This window comes from Cryptotermes secundus, unplaced genomic scaffold, assembly GCF_002891405.2.
Source record: "Cryptotermes secundus unplaced genomic scaffold, Csec_1.0 scaffold330, whole genome shotgun sequence".
Taxonomy (NCBI): Eukaryota; Metazoa; Arthropoda; class Insecta; order Blattodea; family Kalotermitidae; genus Cryptotermes; species Cryptotermes secundus.
This window is the reverse complement of record NW_019734317.1, coordinates 1,009,922-1,037,584: the sequence shown is the minus strand read 5'-3', so window position 1 is coordinate 1,037,584 and position 27,663 is coordinate 1,009,922. Positions and strand designations below refer to the sequence as shown.

General features: G+C 37.5%; 1 protein-coding gene across 3 annotated transcripts; it reads left to right on the top strand.

Annotated features, from left to right (window-relative positions):
* Window positions 1–1,153: 1,153 nt before the first annotated feature.
* Window positions 1,154–27,430, top strand: LOC111868538 (protein nessun dorma). Of its 3 annotated transcripts, none has more exons than XM_033753102.1 (10): window positions 1,154–2,120; window positions 9,428–9,657; window positions 10,792–10,967; window positions 11,340–11,429; window positions 13,822–14,043; window positions 17,641–17,802; window positions 18,810–18,931; window positions 22,635–22,966; window positions 24,825–24,964; window positions 27,050–27,430. In XM_033753102.1, the coding sequence occupies exons 2-10, from the start codon at window positions 9,430–9,432 to the stop codon at window positions 27,207–27,209; spliced, it is 1,632 nt and encodes a 543-aa protein (XP_033608993.1). In that variant the 5' UTR covers window positions 1,154–2,120; window positions 9,428–9,429; the 3' UTR covers window positions 27,210–27,430. The 3 variants fall into 3 exon arrangements, with proteins under 3 accessions (XP_033608993.1, XP_023715021.1, XP_023715020.1); XM_023859253.2 differs by lacking the exon at window positions 1,154–2,120 and adding an exon at window positions 6,510–6,713; XM_023859252.2 differs by lacking the exon at window positions 1,154–2,120 and adding an exon at window positions 6,513–6,799.
* Window positions 27,431–27,663: the final 233 nt, after the last annotated feature.

Below are 27,663 nucleotides of genomic sequence, written 5' to 3'. Positions count from 1 at the left end.
ACTTTTGACAAGTATCAACCAGCTTTTCAATATGTAAAAAGAAAGATTACACAAAAAGTTATGTTAGAAATAGCAAAACATTGAATTTCCTGCAGCCTGCTAATTTATGACTGTGTGAGACTTCTTGTTTTCTGGTCTGTTAGAAAATTGTCTTTACAAAAAATATTTCTACTAAAATTTTAATATTGATTTTAATATCAATTAGCTCTAAAAGTTGAGGGGCCGCATGTTTGACACGGCTGTCTAGAGTGTGGGACCCTCAATGTCTCCCAACCCTATGGGCCTTCACGGCCTGGTACAGGGATAGCTTTACTCTTTTTTTTTTTCTTCTTTTTTTTGTTTGAGGGAACAGATGAGAGGCTTCCATGACTTGCTGAGACAAAACCCCACCTCTCTGTTCATGTTGTCGGGACGGAGTTCAATCTCAATGGCCTCCCTAATGATGCGAGCCATATAACAGGTCTTGGTAGCAAGGATGGAGGTATTCTGAAGCTGAATGCGGTGTCCCTAATTGATGCTGTGTTCAGCCACAGCTGGCTTGTCTGGATGTTCGAGACGTATGTGCTGCTGATGCTCCTTCAACCTCATGTCCACAGAACAACCCGTCTGCCCAATATAAACCTTGCTGCACTCGCATGGGATATAATTTCTTTGGAGACAGGCTCACTGGTTTGATGTTGTGCTGGGAGAGCGCTCTGCTAATACGGTTGAATATAGTCCCCACATAAGGCAAGAAGTCCAGTTTATCTTCAGGCCAACAGTTCAGAACTCTGTGGATCTGCCGGTTGTATCCATTCTGCCTGAAAACATCCCCCAGGAGTACCAATTCCACATGTAGGTTGTCTTGATCGCATAGAGGTCTAGCCCTGTGCACCAATGTGGAAAGTACAGCTTGCTTGTTGGGAAGGTGGTGGTGGGATGTGGCTAAAGTACTTTGACAAAACCTGCCTCAGTACCAGATTTTCCACCATAAATCTCACATGAACTGACCTGGGATTAAAGACTGGGGGTTTGAGAGGACATTCTCTGTTCAGAATTCCTATAGTTTCATACCTCTGTGGTCCCAGTAGGAGATGGGTAATAGAAGCTTCTGCTTCACAGACAATATCCCATATCATCAAAGAAGCCATAAAAATAACTAAACAATCCCATAACTTAAACTGTGAAAATGGATAGAGATTGAGCAAAGTTCAACTGCACTACTCCAGATCCACCACTGAATCACCTACATTCAGCAACCACTCACATCCCTCTCATATCCATGTGGGAAGAATGTAGGAAAAAAAAGAGAAAAAATCCTTGACAGTCTCATCCTAAAAATGGGGTCTCTGAAGTTCATTCATTAGCCATGTGGTCACTGAATCATTTTTGATCGTCTCTTCTCTGACCACATGGTTGTACCCTGTTGGTTAGCATCCTACCTCTATGTTCATTCCAAACTGACACACTGCCCAAAGCAGGAGCTATGTAAGAGCTGCCAGATCCTCCCCAGATTATTAACCTCAAAGGCAGAAACTGCAAGATTTTCCAGCATGTTGGAAAACCTTCAACATTACATGTGGTGTAGTCCCAAAAGCCAAACTGGCATAGAACTCTTTTATTAGAGGGAGAAAAATGTTTCAAACAGAAGTTGTGGAGAAAAAGGAAACACCTCCATCTGTCTTAAACTCTTCAAGATACTCAAAAGTTATTTTCTGCTGTCATATAACATAAGAACTGGTGGACTAATTTTGATCAAATTTTCCATCAGAGGTCCTTGCACAGATTTCTTGAACATCCTCCTGTTTCATATAAATTTATGCAGTATAAATGGCATTTTGCATAAATCCAAATAAAGATGTGAAGACAGAAGGTTAACACTTCCTTTTGTAATTTCATGCTTTTTCTACACAAAAATTTCAGTGTCCTTACAGCCCAATGGAAACAAACTTTGTAACATTAATGTATTACACCATTTCTACACAACAGCTGTTATAAAACTTAGAATTCAAATTATTAAATAATTTGAATTCATACAAGTAGGGCCAAGAATTTTTTTGTTCACCCTGTGATTTCTGTTCTAGGTGTTTCTTAACTGTATTAGATGTCTCAAATATTATTATGTTGGTGAGTTTGAAGAGGTAAGTGAGATAATTGTGCATTGTGTAAATTAAAATGGTTGGTTCTATACGTATAATATAAACTCCGTCGTAAATGCAACACTTTATTGTAGTTCTTGTCCCCCTTCTTTCACACTACATGTATTGAAGAAAAGCAGTGGCACGCACACAGAGAGCCTGCACAAAATAGCACGCGAGCTGTGCTGAAAGCAAGAGGTAGCCGCTGCAGCATATAAGCATAGAGCAGGTACCTCTGTGATTTTTTATTTTAAATTTAAATATAAATATTAAATATTAAAGCTAAATTGAGAATTTAGGATCTTAAACCAATCAACAAGTCAATATTAATAAAGATTTAAACATAATTGACAAAACCGACAAGGGGACTTCTGGAATATCGGGTGCCGATTGATGACAGAGCAATGAACAATTGGAAATCTGGAGTTTAAATGTTAATATTGAGTGCAGTGTGACAGTTACGTGAAGTGAAATTCACCTGATGATGGCCGGTTGAGGCTGAAACATGTAGTGTGAAAGAAGGGGGACAAGAACTACAATAAAGTGTTGCATTTACGACGGAGTTTATATTATACATATAGGAGTGTGGAATGTAACATGATGCTTAAGTATAATATAGTAAAACGTTTAGATTTAGAATTGGAGTTGGTTATTTAATGACACTGCCAGTATCGAGATTATATAGCATCAGATGACAGAATGATTGGAAAGGATTTGGAAGGAAGTTGTCGTGGCCTGATTGAGGTACTACCTGGTGTTTACCTGGAGGGACTGAAGAAAACCATGAGAAACCTGAGGATACCCAGTGTTCTGGACAAACTTGAAACTGACCACCTCCTGAATGAAAGAGTGTTACCACTAGGCCAACCTTTTCAATAAAAGTGGTCAGATTGTCTCTTACAATATTTAGGTGAAACAGACCATACCTTCCAAAAGAGATAATAGAAATACAAGCAATAAGGCATAGTAGAGATAAATCCAATTACACATTACATATGTTGGATATAGGCACACATACAGAGACATAAATACCACAGAAATAATTAAAATTGCCAAGAAAAGGACTGTCTGATATCATGCTGTTTCTGTTAACTGTGCCACCACTGTTGCATATTCTCAAATAACATAATGCGGTAGATTCTTAACCTTAACTTGTAGCACGTGTCTATAGCATACTCATCAGAGAAGCTGATTTAAAATATGCATATATGCTATGTTAAAAATTGTTAATGCATGCATTGTATCAGCATGAGCCTTAATAGTGGTGGCTCTTGGCAGAATGGGTAGGGCCAGGGCTGAATAATACTCACCGCACCCCCCATATCTATAATTAAGGAAAGGGGGGAAAATATGTATTCTTACTTAAATGTTCACATCTTAAGAGTTTGCTTTCCATGTTATATAGTACCTTGTTGCTATTTTAGCCTCATTTGTGTTGACATGAACGTTTTAAACAAAGGGGCTGTGACTTACAGCTGAACACTACTCCTATTGCTAGAAATACAATATCCCCTTTTTTCAGGAGAGGATTTTGACCCTGGTAGGACCATCTATGCCCTCTACTGTCCATGTGGCACATTGACAGACCAGTGCTTTTATAGGTGCTTCAGTAGGGATGTGTGCAAACTTAAAAATACAGTTCCCATCATCACCAGTAAAGGTGTCATTTCTTACATCTTTATTTTATATCATTGGTCCTGAATTGGTGATTCAGAGGGGTACATGAAGCCTTAGGGGGCACACAGTAGCATAGTTGGTTGAGGCGCTATTCTACAACAAGCCGGAAGGTCACGGGTTCAAGTCCCGATGAAGTAACTGGATTTTTTTCAGTTGACCTAATCCTTCTAGCCGCACTAGGCCCTGGGGTTTACTCAGCCTCTAACAGAAATGAATACCAGGAATTAATTAAATAATTTTCCTGGGGAGTAAAGCGTGTAAGGCTGGCAACCTTACCGCCATCTTGGAACCGATTGTCTAAATAGTGTGGGACCCTCAACGTCTCACAACCCTATGGGCCTTCACGGCCTGGTACAGGGATAGCTTTACTTTTTTTTTTCTTACATGAATCCTTATCAGCCAGTATGGGATAATTTACAAAATATATGCACCAAAAATATTCATTCATTCATTCATCAGTAATCTGTCAGACGACAGGTCCACAGTCTCTTCCAAAACAGTTCCTCCACTTACTGCAATCTAGAGCTTTCTCCTTCAAATAAAAATATGCTCTTCTGTTCCCAAGATCATCCAGCATCTTCTTACGTCTTCTTCCTCGTCTTCTGGTCACTTCTATCCGCCCCTCTCTCGCATACATTGTATCTCTGTTTTTGGAAAGAGACTATCCAGGAAAAGTGATAATGTGGTAGTTTTTCCATTTGCTTTCCACATCGCAGTACAACAGTCATTCAAACCACTCTGGTCACGCCTATTGCTATGCGAACTTGAACAATCACAAGCATCATTTGCTCTGTGCTTCAAGTCGCTGCTGATGTCGCTGCTTCCAGCATCAGTTTTGGGTTTTTGGTGTCTCTCTTCGTCTGATGCCTACCCTTTGACCTGTCCAGCAAGGGAGCCCCTGCCAGTAGCTACGCTACCGCTGGTATAGCTCTCAGGGTCCTTGGCATACTCAAACTCCCTCACCAAGATAAGGCGGAGACACCGAAGGGGACTAAAAATATACCATTCACAATATTGACAGTATATCTAATAACATAAAGAATTATGTATAAACAACTTCAACTATGGTATTTGTTAATAATCAATTGGGTGAAAAGGTTAACATCCTTGCATTCATGATGGTGACCAGCAGACATACCATGAGGTGTTGACTTACCACAACACTAGCTACTGTAATAAAGTGGGGATTTTTCAACACCAGTGCATCAAACTTTGCTCCGTTGTAATTAGGCACCACATAAGCAGCCATATAATGTTACTCACACTTTCCATTTTGGTATCATATTTGGAATATTGTATGCTTTCTTGATTTTGGTTAATAAACAAAACTTGATGCTGTTGATTACTCAAAGTTTCAGTAGAAACTGGTGTGCCTTTGAAATTGTAAATATCTTATTAATTAAAGATGATTAAAACAATTACTGTCAATTTCACTTCTGGTGATTTTCTAAGTGCGTAATTACACCCTCACAGACTTAGCACTGTACCATCCAGCACTTCCCTTAGAGCACTATAAAGTTCACTACTAACTACATGGAGCTGACCCCTTCTTGAGAAGTCACCAATTGTGCAGCCACTTGAGAATTCCCAGCATTTTATTTAACCCAAAGGTTCATTGCCATGTTCACAAGAGCCCTCCACTGGTCTCTATCCTGAGCAGTGCAGTGCACACCACCCCATCCTGTTTCTCTAAGATCCATTTTAATATTGACCACCGTCTATGTCTTGGTCTTCCTAGTGGTCTCCTTCCTTCTGGCTTTCCCACCAATATTCTAGTTCACTACAGACATACGAAATGGTCATGATGTGTGGTTTTTAGAACATCAACAGAAAGACGTGTTAATAAAATTTATTAGACAATCATCATAAGTAATATGCCGTATGTTCCTGGGTGATTGGGGGTGTCAACTTTGTGTTGAAAACAAGCATTTCAAAGACATCTGGACCAATGCAGTATAACCTCTACTCGATGGATCAGCCTCGGAAACCTGGGAAAGATCTAGCTGACTGAGTACTTTACCGTACTTGACCTTCCCATCTACAACTATCACAAAAATTCCGATGTCACAATTTTCGTATATACGTGATTTTTTTTAAATAAAATGCTGAAAAGTTTTATTTGGCTGGTAACGGACTCTGTGGAAAGGTAAGAAGTCGGCCAAAATTCATTCACTCGCCGTAAAAGTCATGTCTTACACACAGGGCTTGAGGTGGGGTGGGATGGTATCCCGGTTCTTTTCTAAATGGCTTAAAAGCATCCCGTTACTTCTTTGGCAGTAAATGCCTATGAATTAAATGGGGAAAACCATCCCGGTTCTATTTTCATTCCACCTCAAGCACTGCTTACACATTTACTAGTACATGCACAAGGTTTCGAAATTTACTTTCGTCTCTTTCAGTAAAGACGCATAAGGTTGATCAATAATGAAGAATGAACGATTGTTTCATAGTGAACTTTATTATAAAAATATTGAACTGCGCACAATGGGGATTAGTTTACTTCGGCACAAGCGGTCAATAATCATTCGCTTTCGATCCCTTATATGGGCTTATATGGTACCTCCTGCACTGTATACTTTACTCGTATACCATACATGTGCAGCCTTTAACGCTATAACTTCCGTGGCTGGTTGGGCCACTATCCATGGATACAAAATGCTTATTATAAGTAGGCTATCAACGCAATTGAGACGACGGAGACCGTAGAAGCCATACAAAGCCGGTCTGACCACTCTGGACGCTCTGGACGCTCAGCGCCCTTGCTGCTTGCCGGTCGGCCAACGTGGTCATTCGTGGGCGTTCGTGGTTAATCGTCTTTATTACTCTGTGGTGGATATCGGTGTAGTCGGTGGATATGAATCTACGGGAGCCGTGATTCAATGTAACGAACACGGAAGTACGGCGCCAAATATTTGATTTGTAAGTTATAGTAGGGTTACATTTCAGCTGTTTAATTTTGTTTGGAAGTGAAATTGAAGTTGAACACAGAATAAGCTTGTTGAGAAGTAAGTATCATAAGTAAAGTTTTAACAGTATTTATTCTGTTGCTAGCGCAGTAGGTTTCACTGTAACTTATGCATTCCAGTGACTACTCTTTTTGAATACAGTTTCAACAAAACTCATGTAAGCTCGAAGGGTTTATATTCTGAGGCCGATGCATAAGGCTGACAACATTACAGCTAACTTTGAGCTGATTGTCTATAGAAAATGTGGGAGCCTCGATGTCTCGCATCCCAGTGGGCCTCCTCAGCCTGTTACAGGGACAGCTTTACCTTACCGTACTGTATTATAGATTCTTGTTATTGTACATTTCTGAACTTTAGATGGGTGTTTTAAATATGTTTATTAGGTGTGTAATACCTTTTTATTTTTCAATTGATAGTGAACCTGGAACTGTATTATAGATTCTTGTTATTGTACATTTCTGAACTTTAGATGGGTGTTTTAAATATGTTTATTAGGTGTGTAATACCTTTTTATTTTTCAATTGATAGTGAACCTGGAATTTGTCTGAGACTTAAAGACAGCAGTCCTATTACCAGATTACTCATCACTAGTCTAGTAACTTATCATGGTAAACTTACTGCTACTTAATAGTTTTGAAAGAAATGTACAACAGCTAATAGTTTCTGACTTATGGGTTTCTTTAACTGTTTCCATGGTATTTGGGAACAGAATGGTAGTTATTTGTAATGCACCACTGATATGTAAATGTGTTTCTCATGATCAGATGGTGATAGTTGGCATTCTTGGGCAGTTTTACTGCAGAGACATTGACAATGTAATGTAATCTGACAACAAATGATTATTTTGTACATAAATTTGGCGTATGCCTTGCTCATGTGCTCTAAATCATCTTACCATTATTGTGGAAGAATAGTTATGCCTCTTGCACATGTACACCAGTAGACTGCCAGAAATTATATTAATAATTAAAAAATTTAGTAAAACAGTAGAAAACTGTTCCACTTCCTTCTTAGGATTCCCGCCCACAAAATTAATAAGCACTGTCGTTTCTACTGTTCCCCGAGTTGGTTATACAAGTAGATAATATTATGGACAGTAACTGACTGTTTCTTTTGAAGATTGGGATTGAATGGCATGTGATTGGAAATCTTGGTAGTTCCAAACTTGTACATATTGGAGCCAGGAAGACTTGTGTGGTGATTGAGTGGGTTTACAGGCATGCAAACTGCTATGGCTGTTTGCACCTGGTTAAAAGTCAAGACAAATATGTTGTTTGTATGTAGTGGGAACAATATTACTGTTCAGTGTAGAGTCTTAACATTTTTTATGTGTTGATAGATCTTAGAAACTATGCAACTTTTGTTGAAATATTGTATTTTAGCATCCCGTTGCATTGAGGCATTATCCTTTTAAAATCATTAAAATGTCAATAGGACACTAAAAGCAGTGAGTGGCATATTCTTGATGTCTTTTATATTGTTGCATTATTGAAATGTACTTTAATAATAAGGATAATTTTGTTGAGATAATTTTTACAGAAAAATGAAATCTGTGATGTTGAAAGACCATGAAGTATTTTGATTTGATAACCATAAGCAGTCCTTTTTTTTTCAGCTAGTTATTATGTTAGCAGACAGTTGATGTGTACCAGTAAACTTGTCAAAAGTCACACATCTTCCAGTGCGTTATATATTTTGACCTTGATGCAAAAACTGAGCATGAGGGTGCCAGCAAACATATTTTTATAAAAGAAAAATATCCCTGATAGTGTGAAGCATTGTAATTTGGCATGTGATACTTATTGTAGGTATATCTGCTATTTTTGTGAAACTTTTGTGTTCCCCCCCCCCTACACTATGATGAAGTAACCAACTCCGTGGTTTTAGTCTGCAAGCAAACTATACAGAGTGACCTCAGCTTCTCAGCGAAGTTAGTGCCAACTTTAGCGGATAGACGGTGTCGTGTGGTCAGCGCAACGAATCCCCATGGCCGTTAATTTCGGTTTGCTAGACTGGAGCCACTGTTTCCTTGAAACAGCTCCTCAATTATCCTCACGAGGCTGAGTGGACCATGTTCCAGACCCACCACTTCTCAGAAAATCTGGCAGCACTGGGAATCGAACCCAGACCTCTGGATCTGTAGCCAGGAACTCTGACCACTAGACCACAGAGGCGGTCGCTATGGTGAATGTAAAATTCTAAATTTCTGCAAAGTAATATTGGTTTGAGTTCAGATGTGCTGTCACATACTGTGCTTCCCAAACAGTTTAAACAGCTGAGTTTAGAGGTTAAGGTAATGGTAAAAAGAAATAAAGTTGTCCTTGCACATTAAGCACCACTGCACCAATATGAATGAGTGATGGGGCTCGGGTGGTAAGGTACAGAGAAATTACAGTGCTCTTTGAACCTATATGACCTAATCTTTTTGGATTTCAAAATGTCTCATGCTCATTGGAAGTGCTCTGGTGTTTTTTTTTCCCCTACCATTTCCAGCACTGACTGCAGTCCTCTTGCTTTGTTTGTTGTATGGTATGGTATGCTCTAAAGTCATCTGCCTAAAGAGACACCCACCCCCCAAACCATCATTAGGACCATATTTTCTTGAAAAATTCACATTTTTCCGATACTACTTCTGAGCTATCTTTTTATATCTGGTTTTTGTTTCAGACATGTCTTCAGATATCATTAAATTTGAAAAATCATTGCAGCAAAGGCTCAGTGAGTATATGGATATTTTGGGTGCAAGAGGTAATTTACCAGTGTCTGGAATTGAAAATGAGTGGTATTACTATGTTGAAAATGTACTGGAACCAGCAGGTTGGCAGGCAATTTGGAAAATTTCACGACAGAAGTGTGAAGAATTTAAGATCCAGTTTCCTACACTTGTTGTTGTAATGGTATGGGATTTGTTTACATTAATTTAATTTATTTTTATACCCAAGTCTTAACTATTTGTTCTTTTGACTGCACAAGTAGCTGATATATTTCATTCTGTTCCAGTCCAGAATTCTCTTTCGTGTTTGTTTGCAGCCTGTTTGAAGTCATTAGGTCTAAAACATGCAAATTCTGAAATCATTTTGAATTTTAAATGTGTCAAATAGATACTTTTGTTCACAAACTGTATTATGACTTTCATTCAAACACATTTTAATACATTTCTTTCTAATGCAGAGCAACATACCACTAGTGTTGATGTTATCATTGTTTATTTTGTCAGTTTCATTGGCTTTTCGTATGTGTGCGCTGTATTTGGAATTTTGCCAAGAACACTAGCAAGTCTTGTTGTATCTACAAAGTAAATACTATCTTTTGAACTTGCAGCTTTGTTATTTTTATTGTTAGTAGTACTGCTATTATTTTCATTGTTAGAGTTGCTATTGTTATGCAAATGAATTCAAATTACAATTTATGTACATTATGTACAATTTATGTCCTTCATAGGACTAGACCAAGGATATGAAGCATGCCATGTGCACTGATGCTGTATAAATATAAATACATATAGTTGGTTGTTGCAACTATTTACAGACATCTTATTTTATAAGGATAAATTATACTCAGCAAAGTAATTATATAATAGAAATACCGTTTTCATAAATATTTGCAATAATTAAAAGTATTCAGTTAAGGTATCTTTATCTAACAGAGTAGTAGTAATAAGATAGAAGATAATTGTTTAATGCCGGCTTAAATGCTTTTATATAATTTAAATTATTTAACTGTAGATGAAAGATTATTACATAACTTGATTCTTGGATTGTACATTTGTTTCTGATATCCAGTTCAAGGTATGGAGGCCAATGTAAAGGTATAATTATGTTTTTTATTGAGCTTGTTACACTTAATGGAATTAGTCTTTACTTAAGGCCAAGTGTTTATTTTGTGTGTGTCTTAATCTGAAAATTTTCCATGGTTGTCCACAATGGACCACAGTAATGAGGGTAAGAATTTGCTGCCAAGGGAAAGGATGTTACACAGTCATTCTTGAACATGTGTTATTTTGTAGTGGTAACAGTTACATTTAATTTTAGGTAAGGAATGTGAATTTTGAAGAGTTGCGAGCTGTTGTTGATATTGTGGCTGTGCAAGATGATATCAGTCTGCCGGAACAACATGAGGTTCCCTTGACATCGCTGTACCCCACAAAGAAACAGGAAAACGAAATACTTGATGTTCATGGCACAGCAGACTGCTTAGACCAGCTCAGGTGTGATGGGGCTCTGTAATAAAATTCAAAATGTATTTTCTTTTGGGCTGAGCTTTTGATTGTGTGAGTTCATAGAGAGGAAGAGAAGCACTAGGAGAAAGAGGAACTATTTTAATATGGTTCAAGAAAATCATAGTCCATATTCAGTCATTTGCTATGTATGTAGTTAGGATATGCACATAGAAACCTTGAGGTTTTGTTTGAGCCTATAACATTCTTGTTTAGTAACTTATTTAGTTTTGTAGTTCCATAACAGCAGTTGTGATCATAGCTGTTATAATGTCAGTAAGACTCAGCCTGTGCCTTTTATGTAAAAGTGTAAAGATTTTGCAGTGCTACTTATTATGGTTAACTGGTTACATTCCATGGAAGATTTTTCTACAATCATCTCTGGCGGCCATGGGACTGTGATGATGAAAACCAGGATTGGCTCTCTACTCATCTTGAAGCTAGACTCCAGCTGTAAGTTTTACGAAGACTAGGTCTGTGAATAAATGGTATTCAGAAAGTCTCGCAGACTACTAAAAAATCTCCGTTGTATTAGTCTGCAAGCAAACTATACCGACTTAGCGACTGCCGCTTGTCAGTGAAGTTTGTGCCCACTTTTGCTGATAGAGGGTATCGCGTGGTCAGTGCAATGGATACCCACAGCCGTTAATCTCGGTTTTTCTAGACTGGAGCCGCTATTTCCTTTAAATAGCTCCTCAATTATTCTCACGAGGCTGAGTGGGCCCCGTTTCTTGACCCACTACTTCTGAGAAAATCTGGTAGCACCGGGAATCTAACCTGTAGCCCGGGACTCTGACCACTAGACCACAAACTTTAAGAAATATAATTTCTGTTTGTTAGTGTATTTTAATTTTATCAAATTTTCCACAATGCTAGAACCTACATGTTTGTGATTAAGATGCCATAAAGGGCCTGCTCTTCCTTTACATCATACATGTACTTTTTCCACAATGTTTGCCAAAACACAGTGGAGAGTTGACTGAGTTACAATTGAAGTATAAACTATGTTATTTTGTTTGAATGTTTTGAGTCATATTTTGTAATTTATTTCATGTTGAAGGCGCTCAGAATAAAGGCATTAACATCTCTTGAAAAACATAGTCTTCTGGGTTGTAATGCCTTACTTTATAGAGAGCCTGACATTTCAGAAGAACATGTTGCCTCCATCTTAACCAAAAGTAAACAAAGCATGTAATCAGCAGAAGTGAAACATCAGGCTTTCTCTGGACTCCATGGCATTACAACCCAGAAGACCATGAGAACCTCAAATCCAACATTTATATTTCTATATTACCCAAATTCTTTGTCTCTTCTGCATTATGCTGTGGGGCAAATATGATGATACTCTCCATGATGCAAAATTTCAGGCCAGAACTCACAGGATTATATATGGAATTCTAAATTATGGATCCTTTAAGCCCCTCTTCAGGCATTTATAAGTGGACACTTAAGCCAAATTTAGGTTAGTTGGCACTAGATTATTGTGTCCTTAAGCGTAGCACAAGATGAAAGACCATTGAAATTTCTACTGAAATTTGTTAAAAACAAACTCTCAAAAACACGTAACCTAAGTTACTTGAAATGTTCTGGAAAAATGGCTATATTTATGCCAAGATATTAAACATAAGAGGATAACAATATTATTGGCATAGTGCTTCTGTCTAGAGGTAATGTTTTTGACAAAAGTGAATGCTAATGTAGAAGAAGCACTTTCTGAGACTGACATCTTCTGCTCCTGTTTATATTGTTATCTGATAGTGACTAGACATGAGATTTGGGTTGGTAATTTTATACATTGAACATTTTATAAATTGTAACTACACATAATTATAATGCTGTCACTAATTCACGCACTCTGTTTCTCTATTTCTAACTACAGCACTAACTAAGTCTTCTGAATTTGTCTTCACTAGTCATTGCTGGGTAATGGCTCCCAGCAGTGTAGATTCCTCAGCTTCCACATACTGTGGCTTCTGTCCTCCCTGGCTGGTTACTGACTTGCAACTCATTGCTCCGCTGTTGGCTTCCTAGCCATGACTGTCCACTCACTGGCTATCCTTCTCTGTCACTCTACTACTTAGTATCACTGGCTATCCCTGGCTCTCACTGGCGGTCTGGTGTGGTTATATAGCCTCGGCACAGACCTTTGCCAACAGTGTCTTTGTTGTGGCAGCCGTCGCCAAGCAATGGACCACATAATTGTGTCATAGTTTATACTTGCTAACAGAAGAGAAAGTCTTAACCTTTTGTTTATTCTTTAGATTGTTACCATTTACAAACAGTGTCAGACATTTTCAGTGAAACAGGATGAAACAGAAAATTTGATGCATAATTGTGCATATGTTACTACAAAAGGCTGCTGGTGAATTAACTGCTAGGACCCCAAATATCAAAGACATTATTGTATGCTTACTGACCATATGATCTTTTTAAGTGTTTGATTACTTCATTTGTGCTGTGGACATCAACTTCCATATTGTCTTACTGCATGCCTTCAAAATTTTGTCTGTGACACCAACCATGTATGAAACATTTCCCATTCTTACCCTTTTAGTTTTGTTTTCAACCAGCTTATTAACCATGTGACAAAGCTTCCTGATGTACAGTCAGGTTCAGCAACATTGTATGTAAGCAGTACTTTGTTTAAACATTTGGGAAGTTACGGTGCTTCATTGTTTCTGAATTTTTTTATCTGTTCTGTAATGTCGGAGAAAACAAACAAAGAGCAGAATTTCTCCAGAAGCACATTGAACATTCATTAATTTACTGCCCTAGATGCTCTGTAATTTCTCAACTTATTTTTTTTTTTGACCAAATAAGAATTCCCTTTCTTTGACTTCTGCAGGTATTATGACATGCAGTCAGGTATAGTGTTACATGAAACTGGGCAGCATATTCGTTTATTACTGCAGGAAGCAAGAGAGATTGAACAGAATATTCAAGCTACACAAGAAGAAGCTGACACAGATGAAGTAGATGAAAACAGTGCTCTGACAATGATGGAGCTGCAGATCCGACGAGAGGAAATCAAAAGAGAAATTGAGATTTTAGAAAATCCATTAATGAGGTTGGTGACTACTGTGTTTCTTCCCTTCTGTGATTATGAGCATGTTAGAAATTATATTTTTTTAACTAAGGTAAACAGCTTACAAATATCTTTCAACAAGGTGTAGAATGTAATGCAACCAAAATTATTTTGAGATACATTCTCATATATTTAAGAGTCATGTAAACTATCAGCCACTGACATGATTGAATGTTCATGCATTCAGGTGACATAACTACTGCACATCTGTGAAATATGCAATGACATTCTCTTATTTTGTAATTGATGTGCTGTACCCTCACAGACATTTTGTGATTATTTTGCAAACTTCAGATAATTTGTGTGTAGATTATGAGGAAACAGACTGTCATTAATTTGGTTTTTCACTGATATACTTGGTGACAGAGTAGATAGAATTAGTGTTTAATAGTGTGACGTGGATGGTGCAACGGGAAGTGGGGGTCACGTGAACTCTGTGTTTCCTTGAGTGATGTCACATACCCCCACTCCTTCCACCAGTACACAACGCTTGGTAGGCGCCCCCTCCCCCACGGTGACATAGCAGAGGAGCGGTTGTGTTGTTACCAAGGGATACTGCGGTTACTGTGCAGCAGTAAACAACTCTCGACAGTGTTGCTAGGCAACCTGTAAACACGGCGTCACGCAACAGCTGTACCTATCACGTAACTGTTTTCTGTGTTGTCCGTGCCGAGGCTAAATAAGGAGCAGCGAACACTATTCAGTAGTGAGTGATTAGTGTGTGGGGATTGAGCCAGTTACGAGTGAGTGAGTTACTAGAGAGAGAGTAACCAGCCAGTTACAGTCTAGCACTCTTCGGAGTGAATGATATTGACTGCAGCAGAAGAAGTAATTGTGATACTGCAGATGGCAGTAATTGTGAGAGCAAGTGCAATAAATTCGCTATATCAAATAAGGCGTGAAGTTATTTGTCGTGTTATACACCCAACACATGACAATATGTTGAAGGAAAGAAAGCTATTTGGCAAAAATAGATAAGACAGTGTGACTTTAATAAACTATGAACCCTTGATTTTTTGCTGTAATAGAGGGGAGAAGTAGTAGTGCAGATAGTTAAAAACAACTGATAATCCAAAAATATTGAAATATCCACTGTCCATGCTGTATTTGGGCATGAACATCACTTAATTTTTATTTACTTGTCACTACAGTCTTCCAACAGAACAAGGTAACACTTATTTAGTGATATCATGTAGGCACAAAAAGAATGAAATAATAAATCAGATATGCATCATGTTGAGATATACAGTCTACTGCAGATTGTTGTAAACCATCATTGTAAATTAAGCTGTGTAAGGAAAAATGGTTAGTGGCGCAGGAACACAAAGATGAGGACTGGGGCTAACAGCACATCAGTTGGAACTAGGGGCCTTCAAAAAGTTCTGAAGATGGAAAATTAAGAAGAGAAAGAAAAGTGTCCTAGCCATATGTTACAGGATGAAGGAAAGGGAAATTTTCCTCAGTCTAGGCCAACGCAGTTGATATTATGTCTGGACAGCACTCTGGTAATGTGGCTGAAGGTCATACCAATTAGGGTGGAAGACCCTTGCCTTTCTTTCCCATATCATTGAATATTCTTCCATGCATGTCCATATATTTGTCACATTGCTGAATTGTGAGAACAAAGTCAGCTGTCTCAACTTCAGAAAATACTGATGAACAATTAAATGTTGTCCTCAATTTTAGCTCAAAAGAGACACTTGAAAGCATTTTTGGTGGATATCAATATTATCTATTTACAAAATATGATTTTTCTGTATCGTACTTCTCTGCTTGCTTTTCTTATCACTGATATAAAAGGGAACTCAAAAAGATATATGTACTACATTCTTTGTTCATTGCTTATGGTATCCATGGGTATTAACACACTCACTCCCACATCTGTCTGGTTCACATCATATAGTGTGTTGTAAATGAAAAACTTAACATAGCAAGTAAGAAGAGAAGGCGTGGCTGTTGCATCATGGAAGATTTTTTAATGAAGATTCTGAAGATGATTTGATTCCATAGTTCAATTCCAGTCAATGAAGTGACAGTGAAAGGCCTACATTTTCTAAAATTGCCAATTATTGTCTGTCTCTTCCACAATTTACAATGAACATCACTTTTTTACAGTAATCCAGGTGAGACAAAGTTCAAAGTTTTGCTGACTGCCAGTTCATGTTGTACATGTACATGTACTTCCAGTTTCAGTAGCTATTTTTTAAAGCAAAGTTTGCCCTTAAAGATAGCATATATGTAACATTCATGTACAGAAACAGGCATTTGTCTGTTTCGAGGTGGTTTGTCAACCAGATGAGGCCCAAAATGGTATCATATAGAAATCATGGTTATTTTTGTCCCAGAGAGCCCACTGTTCATTATCATCTTTGTCATCATAACCACCACCACATACATTTGCACTTACCTGACCATCATCAGAATTATTACAGTTGTCCCTCAGATCAGGCCTGCTTATTTTGGAATCAGGGTGAATACGGTCAAATATATCAATATCTGAATCCTGACTAAAAAACTGAAAGAATCCAAGTTCATGTATCTCTTTGCTGTTCAATGCATGTCCACTAGGAGACTCCATCAGGATATAACTACAGAGAAAAGTATACACAGGCCCTTTGAAAAATCAATTCTAAAATTCACAGAAGTATTATAACAAAAGGTTTGTTAACACCACTGCAAAGAAGAAGACTAAAGTGACACTGACATTGGTTGCCTCAGACTGACTCCAGATCACCTTTAACATTCAGAAGACATGTGGCGAACTGAGTCCAACATTGGACCGTAATGTGGAATTTAAAGTGGTGGACTCGGTTCAACATAGGGCTGCAAAGGGTTAAGATTGTGTCCCATACCCTGCTTCTGGAAAGTGAAAATGGCATAAGCAATAAGAAATCGGTGAAACTAGGTGGTAATGTCGTTGGTGTTCCCGTACATCCTGCTGAGTAGCACACTGTCTGAGCCTACTAGAATATCTCCAGGAGGTATTTACAACATTTTAAATTCCTGTGTGCCATAGTTTATGAATAAAGTGTTTTAATATTTTGCTGGCCAGTGAATTCTTTAAATCTATCATGATTTTTAAAAGAGGGTGGGCTGATCTTTTAAATTACCAGCTGGGGTGCTGGAAGGTAACCTGTTAGAGTGACATGTAAGTAAATTTTTTGGATGTGATTCAAATTGTCATTCCCAATTTTTCTAAATTGATTCCTAATTTGAGTGCTAATCTGAAGTTTAGTTGCTATATCATATGATATTGACAAGGAAAGCAACCATACCCAAAGAAAAGAATAGGTACTTCTAAGAATGAATGAATACTTTAAATATCTTGTTATATGTAAAATGCCAGATTTATATACTTAAATTTCTTTAGTATGTTATTACAGTGTTGTTTCATTTTAAAATCAGTAAACAATACAACTAAAGAATGCCCACTCTGGAACATAGGCCACATTTAGCAGTGTGTCTGCTGGGTGTCTGCTGGGAAGACATCTCATTTACACATGCAAAATTTTCTTGTAATTTCTGTATAAATTAGGATAACAGATAATTTGCAAAATGAAATGAACTCTCTGTTTCCAGGAATCTTGTAGTAAAGAAAAAATATGAAGTTGTACAAGCAAAGAAACAAAAAAGAGAGCACTCAAAGGAAGTATGTTTTGTGTGGCTTGGTGGTACAATAGATGAATTTATTAATACACTGACAAAAGCCAGAAGCTTTATTCAACCTGAAGCATACATCAAGTAAGTAGGAAGCCTGTTAAATGAAGTTCATCCATACATTTACTGTAGCTAATTTTTATGTTACCATACTGCACTTGCAGGTGTTGAGTGTATGGTATTTTCCTAATATTTGGTTTTCATGGAATTTGTTGTTTGAGAATTTTACAGAATATTGTTGAGCCATTTCAGTTCCCATTTAGATCATATAATTTTAACAACCACTTTACATGAAGACCTACATGCCTTCATTACATACATAATCAGGGGTATACTGTATATATTGTGTATCATTTTCTCTTTCAACTCTAGGAGGGCTAAAACTGTTTGAACATAACATATTTTCAAAAAGAGTATATTTTATGTTTTAATATATCCTGAGTCAGAGATTGGATAGCTCAGTCAGTAACATGCCCAGTTATACAGTGAATGACTGCGCCATAGCTCAAGCGGTTAGTCGCTGGCTTCCCACCGCAGTGGCCCGGGTTCAATCCCAGGTCTGGTCAAGTGGGATTTGTGGTGGACAAAGTGGCACTATGGCATGTTTTCTCTGAGTACTTCGGTTTCCCCTGCCAATCTTCATTCCACCAGTTGCTCCACAATCACCCTCACCTATCATCTGGGGCTGGTACAATAGGCCAGAAGTGGCCGCAGTACAAGGGACTTAGTCCCACCCCACTGGCAATAAAAAAATGTACAGTGAATGACAAGGATTTTCCCTTTGTCATCATCCACAGAATGGGGCCTGCCTCCTCCCATCTCCTATCCAGTGGGTATCGAAACTGATTACTCTTCTGTCGAGTTCCAAGGTTTAGAGTGTATGGCTGTCTATGTAGTATGTTTAAACACAAGAGAAATTTGATTGTGTACTATATCAGAACTCATCAAGTTTATATTCAGAAATACATTAAAATATTAAAAGACTGCATTCAGCTAGGAACTCTGTCACACCCAAAGAAGCATGTTCTTTGTTAAGATCTAACAGTGCCCTCTTCTCTACTGTTTTACAAATCAACATGCAATTCTTTTAGGACATGTCCACTCCTGCAGGAAGCTTTGGATCAAGCTATTGCTGGGGACACTGTGATACTGTGTCCAGGGCTTCATGATGTTAGCAGTACTGGTGGCCTTGAGGAAGGAGGCAACATTATGGGTAATGCAAATGTAATTGTAATTTGGGACATCTTGGTCAATCGAGTGACTAGCTGCCATCTGGCTGACTGTGGTTTGAGTCCCAGGAGCGGTGACATTTTTCTCTTTGTGACTATGTAAGAACTAAGTGTCCCATCCTTTTGACACCCAAGGCTAAGTAGTTGCAATGTGAAGCTGACCTTGCTGCTTTGCCAGATATGTCTAAATGGCATGCTGCTTAAGCACAGGGACACTCCTTTATTCATATAATTAATTTATACAGGAAATTAAAAACTATTTATGAATGCTTGTCATTTATGCGAATTTGTGTATATGCATCTCAAAAGTCATTAGTCTTCTATTAATATGTCTTTGATGTAATGGAGGAGATGCCTATATCACTAAATATTACTTTTCAGGAAAAGAAGAAACATGTTTGGCTATGTGCTGAAATAATTATTTCATTGTCATTGAATGGGAAGTATTGTGATTTAGTGATGTTACTCAGTTTTTGCTTAAGAATTTTGTTGTGCACTTTTATGCATTTTCACCAGTTTTTTTTTTTTTTACTTAACTCACTTTTCTCTAACACCACAAACTTAAAAACAAGAGTTGACTGAAACATATGCCTGTAAATCCATGTTTTTATTTGTAAAATATTACCCATAGTCCTCCAATCCTTCCAATGAAGTAAGGTACAGGAGGTGAGCATTTTAGCTCCAAGGAGCAGTTAAAGACAAGCCTGATTATACTTTTATGTGTGTATATTTGCGAGTACTTTGCAAGAAGAAGAGAGGAAGTTATAGGAACAATTCATAACCACTTCCTTTAAATTCCTCCTAGTATAAAACCTAACCAGAGTTATAAATTCATTACACAGGATAGCTGAGAAAGAACTCGGGTTTGGTAACAGTATTTATTGACACAAGAACAGAATAGTGCAGATGGAAAAACTGATTGCACAATGCTTGAAGCTCAAAATGTGAATCAGTCCATCGCAATGCTGCACATGTTTTTATATGCCTGGAAGAAAGTTAGAATGGCAATATGTACCATTCAGTATTGACATGTTACTGCAAGCACTCAGATCACCGTTCAACATTGTGGTCAACAATGTAGATGTCGAATAGACTTGAAAGGATTCTGACTATGGTGTATGCTGTACAGAACTCAGTGATTGAGACTAACTCTTTCTAATGGGCCCAACTGAGTAGGTTTATCCTGCCCCCTCCACCTGAGGACGGAGACATCCAGTTTCCGAAAGTGGTTTTTTGTCTTCCATACACCAGACAATGGATAGAGTCAAAAATAAGCCTAATAGTTATGTACAATGTAGATGTCACTGTTACCACTATGTTCCTGTGCTGCAAATTGTCAAATTCATTTGGCATACACAGTGTCCTTTAAGTAACCCCATACGAAAAAGTGTAGCAGTGTTCAGTCCGGACTGTGGGGATTTACCCACCTCTTCCTGTTTGCTGACCTGGAGAACATTACACATTATGTGCAACAGTATCACAGTATCGCTTCACATGTACACATTGTGATGCATTACCTAGTACAATAAAGCTTGACATGTTTTCTCATTCATTGTATCTGTGGTGTTCTGTTTTGTATGGTTCATCAAAATGTGTCAATTCCTGGAATGTCTATAAATTAGTAGTATATATTATAAAATTTCACTTGGAATAGACATCTTAAATTTGTTAATTATAACTACAAAAATTTATATTATTGCCATGTTAATATTTTTTAGCATGCAAAATTTTGTATAATATTTGAATGTGTGTCAATCTCTTTCACCATAGGAAATTTCAGATGCTTATCTCAGTGTTTTCATCTGTCATCATAATGTGAAAAAACCGATCTGCATTTTGTAAGATTCCCCCCCCCCCCAACTAACTAACTAACCCATGGAGCTGAGCCCTTTTTTGAGATACTGTCAGTTGTGAAGCTACTCAAAAATTCCACAGTGTTTTTATTGAACCCAAAGGTTCATTACCATATTCACAAGAGCCCTCCACTGGGGTACTATCCTTGGCCAGATCAATCCAGTCCATACCACCCAATCCTATTTCTCTAAGATCCATCTTAATATTGTCTAACCCATCTATGTCAAGATCTTCCTACTCATCTCTTTCCTTCTGACTTTGCTACCAATATCCTATGTTCATTCCTCTTATCCCCAATCATGCTAAATGCCTTGCCCACTGCATCCTCCTGGACTTGATCATTCTGATTATACTTGGTGAAGAGTACAAGTTATGAAGTTCCTTATTATGCAGTTTTCTCCAACTTCCTTTCACTTCATTCCTCTTCAATCCAGATATTCTCCTCAGCACCCTGTTCTCAAACACCTGTGTTCCTCCCTTAATGTGTGAGACAAGTTTCACGCCCATACAGATCCATGGGCAAAATTGTAGTTTTGTATATTCAGATTTTTACATTTTTAGAGAGCAGATGAGAAGACAAAAGGTTCTGGACTGAATGGTAGCAGGCATTATGTGAATTCACTCTCCTCTTAAGTTTCTCCTGAATCAGGTTCTGATTTGTTATAATCGTTCCAAAATATCTGAACTGTGCCACGTTTTCTAAACATTCATTAGCTGTCTTTATGTCATGATTTTGCCCTGCATTATGGTTATGAGACAGCAACATATACTTTTCTCTGTGTTTACTTCTAGACCAACCTCCTTACTAGCATCAATTAATGCTTTATGTATTTCTTTATGGTATCTATGTTATCTCCCACTAGATTTACATTATCAGCACAGACCAGCAGCTGATGTGTCCCATTAAATTTCAGTCCCGCCTGGTTTTCCTGGATCTTCCTGATGGCATATTCTAAAGCAATGATGATAAAGCATCTCCTTGTTTTAGACCATTTTGGATAGGAAATATCAGAAAAATGTTATGTGTAAGGATTTTACTTTAAGGTTTTTAATCAATCTAACTAGTTTCATGCATTCTCGAAGNGGCATATTCTAAAGCAATGATGATAAAGCATCTCCTTGTTTTAGACAATTTTGGATAGGAAATATCAGAAAAATGTTATGTCTAAGGATTTTACTTTAAGGTTTCATTTAAACACGTTTTAATCAGCCTAACTAGTTTCATGCATTCTTGAAACTGTTATGAGAATATTGTACAATGCTTCCCTCCTAAATGATTCATAGGCTTTCTTGAAGTGTATGAATGGCTGATATACTGTTCCATTGTACTTTCATTTTTTCTGAAATATCTGATGAATGCAAAACACCCGATCAGTAGTTGATCTGTTAGTTTGAAACCCATACTTATGGTTCTTAATGATTTTCTTTACATATGGACTTGAGCTTAAGAGAAGGATATTAGATCAAATTTTGTATGAAGTTGATAGCAGTGATATCCCACAATAATTACTACCGTCAGTTTTATCGTCCTTCACGTAATTGATAAAATTTTGAAAAGCAACTGTATCACATTTAAGTAAACTATGCATTGAAATCCTGACGTTGGGGATTAACTGGATGCCAAACTTCATAAATTTGTATGACAAAAAATACTTGTATGAAAGTGGTGTCCTTATGAAGACATCATAAGAAGAAAACTGAGAACATTCAAAATGAAATTCAAAACCTTCGGTGGACTAGTTTCTCAGGGAGGCCCCTTCCCTATGTCATTGTGAATTTCTGCATTACAAAGTGAGTGTAGTAAACACATGTTTTTTTACCTTTTGCTCTTAGGATTCCTTGAACCATCTGTCACAACAATTGTGGCACATAATGCAGGAAACGTACTGCTTGATTGGTCGTCAGATGTGACGCTGGAAAACCTAACAATTAATGCCCATTCAGTGCAGATTGCACTGTCTGTCCGAAATGGAGTAGTGCGATTGAGGAATTGTCAGGTCCGGGGCAGCAGTACAAATGGTACTGGAATTCTTGTGTTGAAAGGTGGCCGCTTAGAGGCACAAAGTTGTGAATTTGTTCATTTTGGGATAGGTCTTGTGCTTGATCATGCTGCACAGGTGTCCTTGGAAGACTGTACTATCACATCTTGCAACACAGGAATAAAGGTGAGTATGTCATAAGATGAAGTAGCAATTGGTTTAATTCCTGCTACATTGATTATTAGGTTATTTAATTGCACTCTGCAGCATACGTAGGTAATGTAGATTTAATGGTTGAATTAAATTGAAAAGATCAGCAAGACAGTTGAATAGGTAGGGATTTGGAAGCAGACAGTAATGGCTTATTTGAAGATACTGTTCTGACTTTGCCTGGAGAGTAGGAAAACTATGGAAACTTCAGGAAACCTCCAACCCAGTCACAATATGAACTGAATAGGATCTGGAATTTTTATATTCTGTTTCCTACAAAAAATTATGCAATTCATATTGAATTTATGTGTTATAATATTTTGCTCATTGTGAACGAAAACAGTTTATTAATTAGAAGATACAGGCCAATTTTGATGCATTTGTGTACAAGGAATATTTGAGAATTTTGTTTCTCTTAATTAACACATTCTCTGCTGTATTAGAGAATGCTTGTTATCATTGTCAGCAGCATAATGTGACAATTCTGCATATTTGATTTTTAATTTTGTTGTGAGATAGCTATAAAATGCAATGAAATTCTCAAAAATTGTAGTTTGTTTTAAAGAAGCTGAAATTGTATTTTTCTTAAAAAATAACATACATCATGAAGAGTTCTGTCTTCTAGAATATAATACTGTGTAGTCCATTGAAAGTCAACAAACATTTTGGAGGAACTTGTTGCTTCCATCTTCAGGGCCAAAGAATAAGCCAAGCAAGAAACCAGCATCTCTGCTTGCTACCTGCTTCAGGCTAGTTTCTTGCTTGGCATATTATTTGGCCCTGACAATGGAAGTGACACATTCCATTGAAATGTTTGTTGACTTTCAGTGGACCACACAGCATTGTATCCCAGTAGATAAAACTGTTCATAAACTCTACTGTGAGAACCTCAAATCATTCAGAACATACATCAGGTCCTTCAATGAATAACTGTCATTTTGGTGCAAGAAGGTGAGGTTTTATGCAGAATATTATGGGTAAAAGAATATGGCTTAAAAATTGTGTCATGCTAGTTTACTCATGTTAGATTTAAAGAAAAGTAATTTGAATTGGAGCTAAGACTGTTCTAGATGTGCAAAAATTGATTCTCTTCACTTCAGTAAGAAGGTTCTGAATTCCTGGAGATGCTGCTTGTATGATTATCTGTAAACACATATGTATTGAGTGCTTTAATCATCTGTATATTATTCATTCATGAGTAATCTGTCAGACGACAGGTCCACAGTCTCTTCCAAAACAGTTCCTCCACTTAATGCGATCACAAACTTTCTCCTTCAAATAAAAATTTCCTCGTCTTCTGGTCACTTCTATCCACCCCTCCAGTTTCTTTTGTCTCCAGAGGAAACATCTCACATGCATGGTATCTCTGTTTTTGGAAAGAGACTATCCAGGAAAAGTGATAATGTGGTAGTTTTTCCATTTGCTTTCCACATCGCAGTACAACAGCCGTTCAAACCACTCTGGTCACGCCTGTTGCTATACGAACTTGAACCATCTCGAGCATCATTTGCTCTGTGCTTCAAGTCGCTGCTGATGATGCTGCTTCCGGCATCAGTTTTTGGTTTTTGGTGTCTCTCTTCGTCTGATGCCTACCCTTTGACCTGTCCAGCAAGGGAGGCCCTGCCAGTAGCTACGCTACCGCTGGTATAGCTCTCAGGGTCCTTGGCATACTCAAACCCCCTCACCACGATAAAGTGGAGACACCAACGAGGGGGTGTGTGTATCCCAATACATTTCATGGTAACCATAGAAGCATGTTAAACAGCAATGAAAGGAGTATCACTTGTAAGGACTGACTTACACACTAGGATAATTGTAATTTAATGTGCTGTAGATGTGTGAGGATGCAAGTGTTATGCTGAAGAGGTGTAGTGTGTCGGGTTGCTCAGAGTATGGTATCAGAATCGAGATTTCACAGCAGCCTAACAATGAAATGGACAATCGACAAGTGGGATCGGTCATTATGTTAGAAAGGTAAGATTTTATTGATAAAACACTTCTTTATCAAATTAATATAACCAAGTAAAAAAGCTAATGTATATGAAATACTGTAATTATATGTCTGTAAAAGTATTAGTGATGATGGAGTGTGAACCTAAAGCATCATTTACCATTATTTTGCTTAATACATTTCACATTTAGTTAGTAAATGATGTAGCAAATTGAGTGAAGTAGTGTTTACATTTGTGAAGTTTTGAAAAATTCATTTTACTGAAATTAGTAAATTTTGGCAGTTAGGCCTGTTGCTAAGCGGTGACTCTGTAAACAGCAACCGTTGCTAGGTAACACACACAACAATAGGAGATCTGTGTTTTCTATGTGGACTCTGCTGAGATATTATAACTGGGAGGTTTGGGGCCTAGTCAATTGATAGTTCTGTACAGGAATCTGTGAAGCGAGGACTTGAGCTGGAAGCAGACGAATAGCCATTGTTGGTGCTGTTGCCAAGAAATGTCTAATAACAGATTGAGAACACTAGATTCTGTAAAGTATATGAAAATATTAAAGTTATCGTTATTTGTAGTTAACGCTCTGTAAGTGGTCAATAAATCTTCATCAATCCAAACCCCATCTATAGTCACACATGATACATGATAATACACTATACCTTTTTCTAGATGTGCAGCAATGTTTACTTCTTTGAATATTTAGCTACCATCTTTTGGTGGATGCTTGTATATAACCAGGATTGATATATACTGACCTACTTGGTCTCAATACAGAAATCAATTTTAAGGAACCCTGATTTGATGTATTTCATAAAATTTTATGATGGGGTAGTCCAGTTTCTGATTTAGGTTTCATATGTGGGAGACCAGATGGGATACATCTTTGACATTGTGATATTCCCATTAACATCTGGAAATTAAACTCTTTGGGTATTAAATGTTCATTTGGAAGCTAAATGTAGAAGGAATACTGGAGAAGAATTGACGGTAGTTTTTGAACTGATCTAGACTGTTATCCACACGTAAGAGATGCAAGCAAGTGTGCAGATGCTCTAGTAGTGTGCCCCACAGTTGGTTTATTTTGAAGAGTAGGTTATCTTGTGACTACAGGAAAGCAAGTTCGTTGTTTCATTATGTTCTTGTTCCTCGTGTTGTCACAAGTGTTCACTTATAAACATACAGCAGTGTTTTCTGTTTCTAAAGCAGTAATGAAAGGAAGCTCCATTTACAAAAAAGTTAGGATTTAAAAAAATACATCGATGCTGTACAGTCTCAATATTGACGTTTTTAAATAACTAACTTAAAAATTGAAAATGACAATTCTGGGGTTCTTGCCCACTTGAGCTGGCTACTGGTAATATAAGTAGTACTGAACCTTCAACTACCTATCTAGTGAACTGCGGTACACATCTCACACTATTGTGCCCTTCACCAGAATGTACACACAAATCACAGACAGACCTATGGCCAACTACACAAGATATTCTTTGTAGAAAAATTGGGCTGATTTTATGATCATATACTTATACAACAAGACTTTCAATTAATTTTAATTGATACTGATTATTTTTAACAAATGTAGCTAATTTTAATTATGTTAATAGTTTAGTCTAGTCTTGATTTCTGATGGTAGAAATCCCGACAACCTATGCTTGTCATACATGTACAGTATTTCTTTAGTGTTAGCTATGCCTTCTGCTGATGGCCAGTAATGACCAAAACATATAAAAGGAATCTTTTATATGAAAATGATTGCACTGAAGGGACTTTACTATTCGTTCCAAGTATTTCTTCTCTACTCATCACCTTTCCCTTGTCCTTTTTCCTTGTAACTGACAGTACAGACACGGGCACCATGGCAGAGGTTGTATGGCACTCGGCTGCCAGTTTAGGGCTGTTAAAGTATAGCAAAGCCTGGAGAAAACTTTACTTTGCATGTCATGTGTGTTATATAATTGCACTGATGTCTTACAAAGTAGATATTTGGAAATATTCTATCAGATTTCACATATGTAGCAAATTTAGACGTAAAAGAGATTGTGAATGAAAGTCATGATTCTTGTAACATTCCCAGGATTATTAATCTAGTGACTGTTCTTGGGAATTACAGTTTTACGAATATCAGACTAGATGCAACTACAGTTGAAGGAAACAGGAAAGGGGACGTGTTGAAAATACAGCATCAAGACAGCATCCTATATGAGTCTGGTGGTTCTGAATGCATTTCTCCTGAGGTTAAGGTTGAAGCTGAGGCTAACATTGCCATATGACTCAGTGTCACGGTCTGCATATAGAATGACTGATACAAAATATAAATGTATATGCTGTTTCAGTATGTTGTGATTTGTATAAATTAATTCTTGTTCAAAACAGCACACATTTTTAACACTACCAAGATATTATATGTGTGTTTGTATAATTCAAAGTTTTTTATTGGTATGCATACTGAAATCCTTATTGTTTTATGTGTCCATTTGAAATTAAAAGTACATCCAACATAATGTTGTAGTCTCAGGTGACAGTTTACTGATTTCCCAGATCAATTTTTAGTGCCCATAATATATTCCGTTAAGTAAACATGTTGCTGATGCTGCATGGTTCTTCCACCTGTGGCTGGAAACTTTTATGCCTTTGTGTGGTACATAGGTGAGTGCATTAACTTGGGTAAGGAAGGAAATTATGCTCAGATCTGTTACTGTGACATTATGATCCCCATCTGCAGAG

Coding starts and splice junctions, on each gene's coding strand:
- LOC111868538 (XM_033753102.1), top strand. CDS start 9,430: ATGTCTTCAGATATCATTAAATTTGAAAAATCATTGCAGCAAAGGCTC. Junction 9,658..10,791: donor CTACACTTGTTGTTGTAATG/GTATGGGATTTG, acceptor ATTTAATTTTAG/GTAAGGAATGTGAATTTTGA. Junction 10,968..11,339: donor GACTGCTTAGACCAGCTCAG/GTGTGATGGGGC, acceptor ATTCCATGGAAG/ATTTTTCTACAATCATCTCT.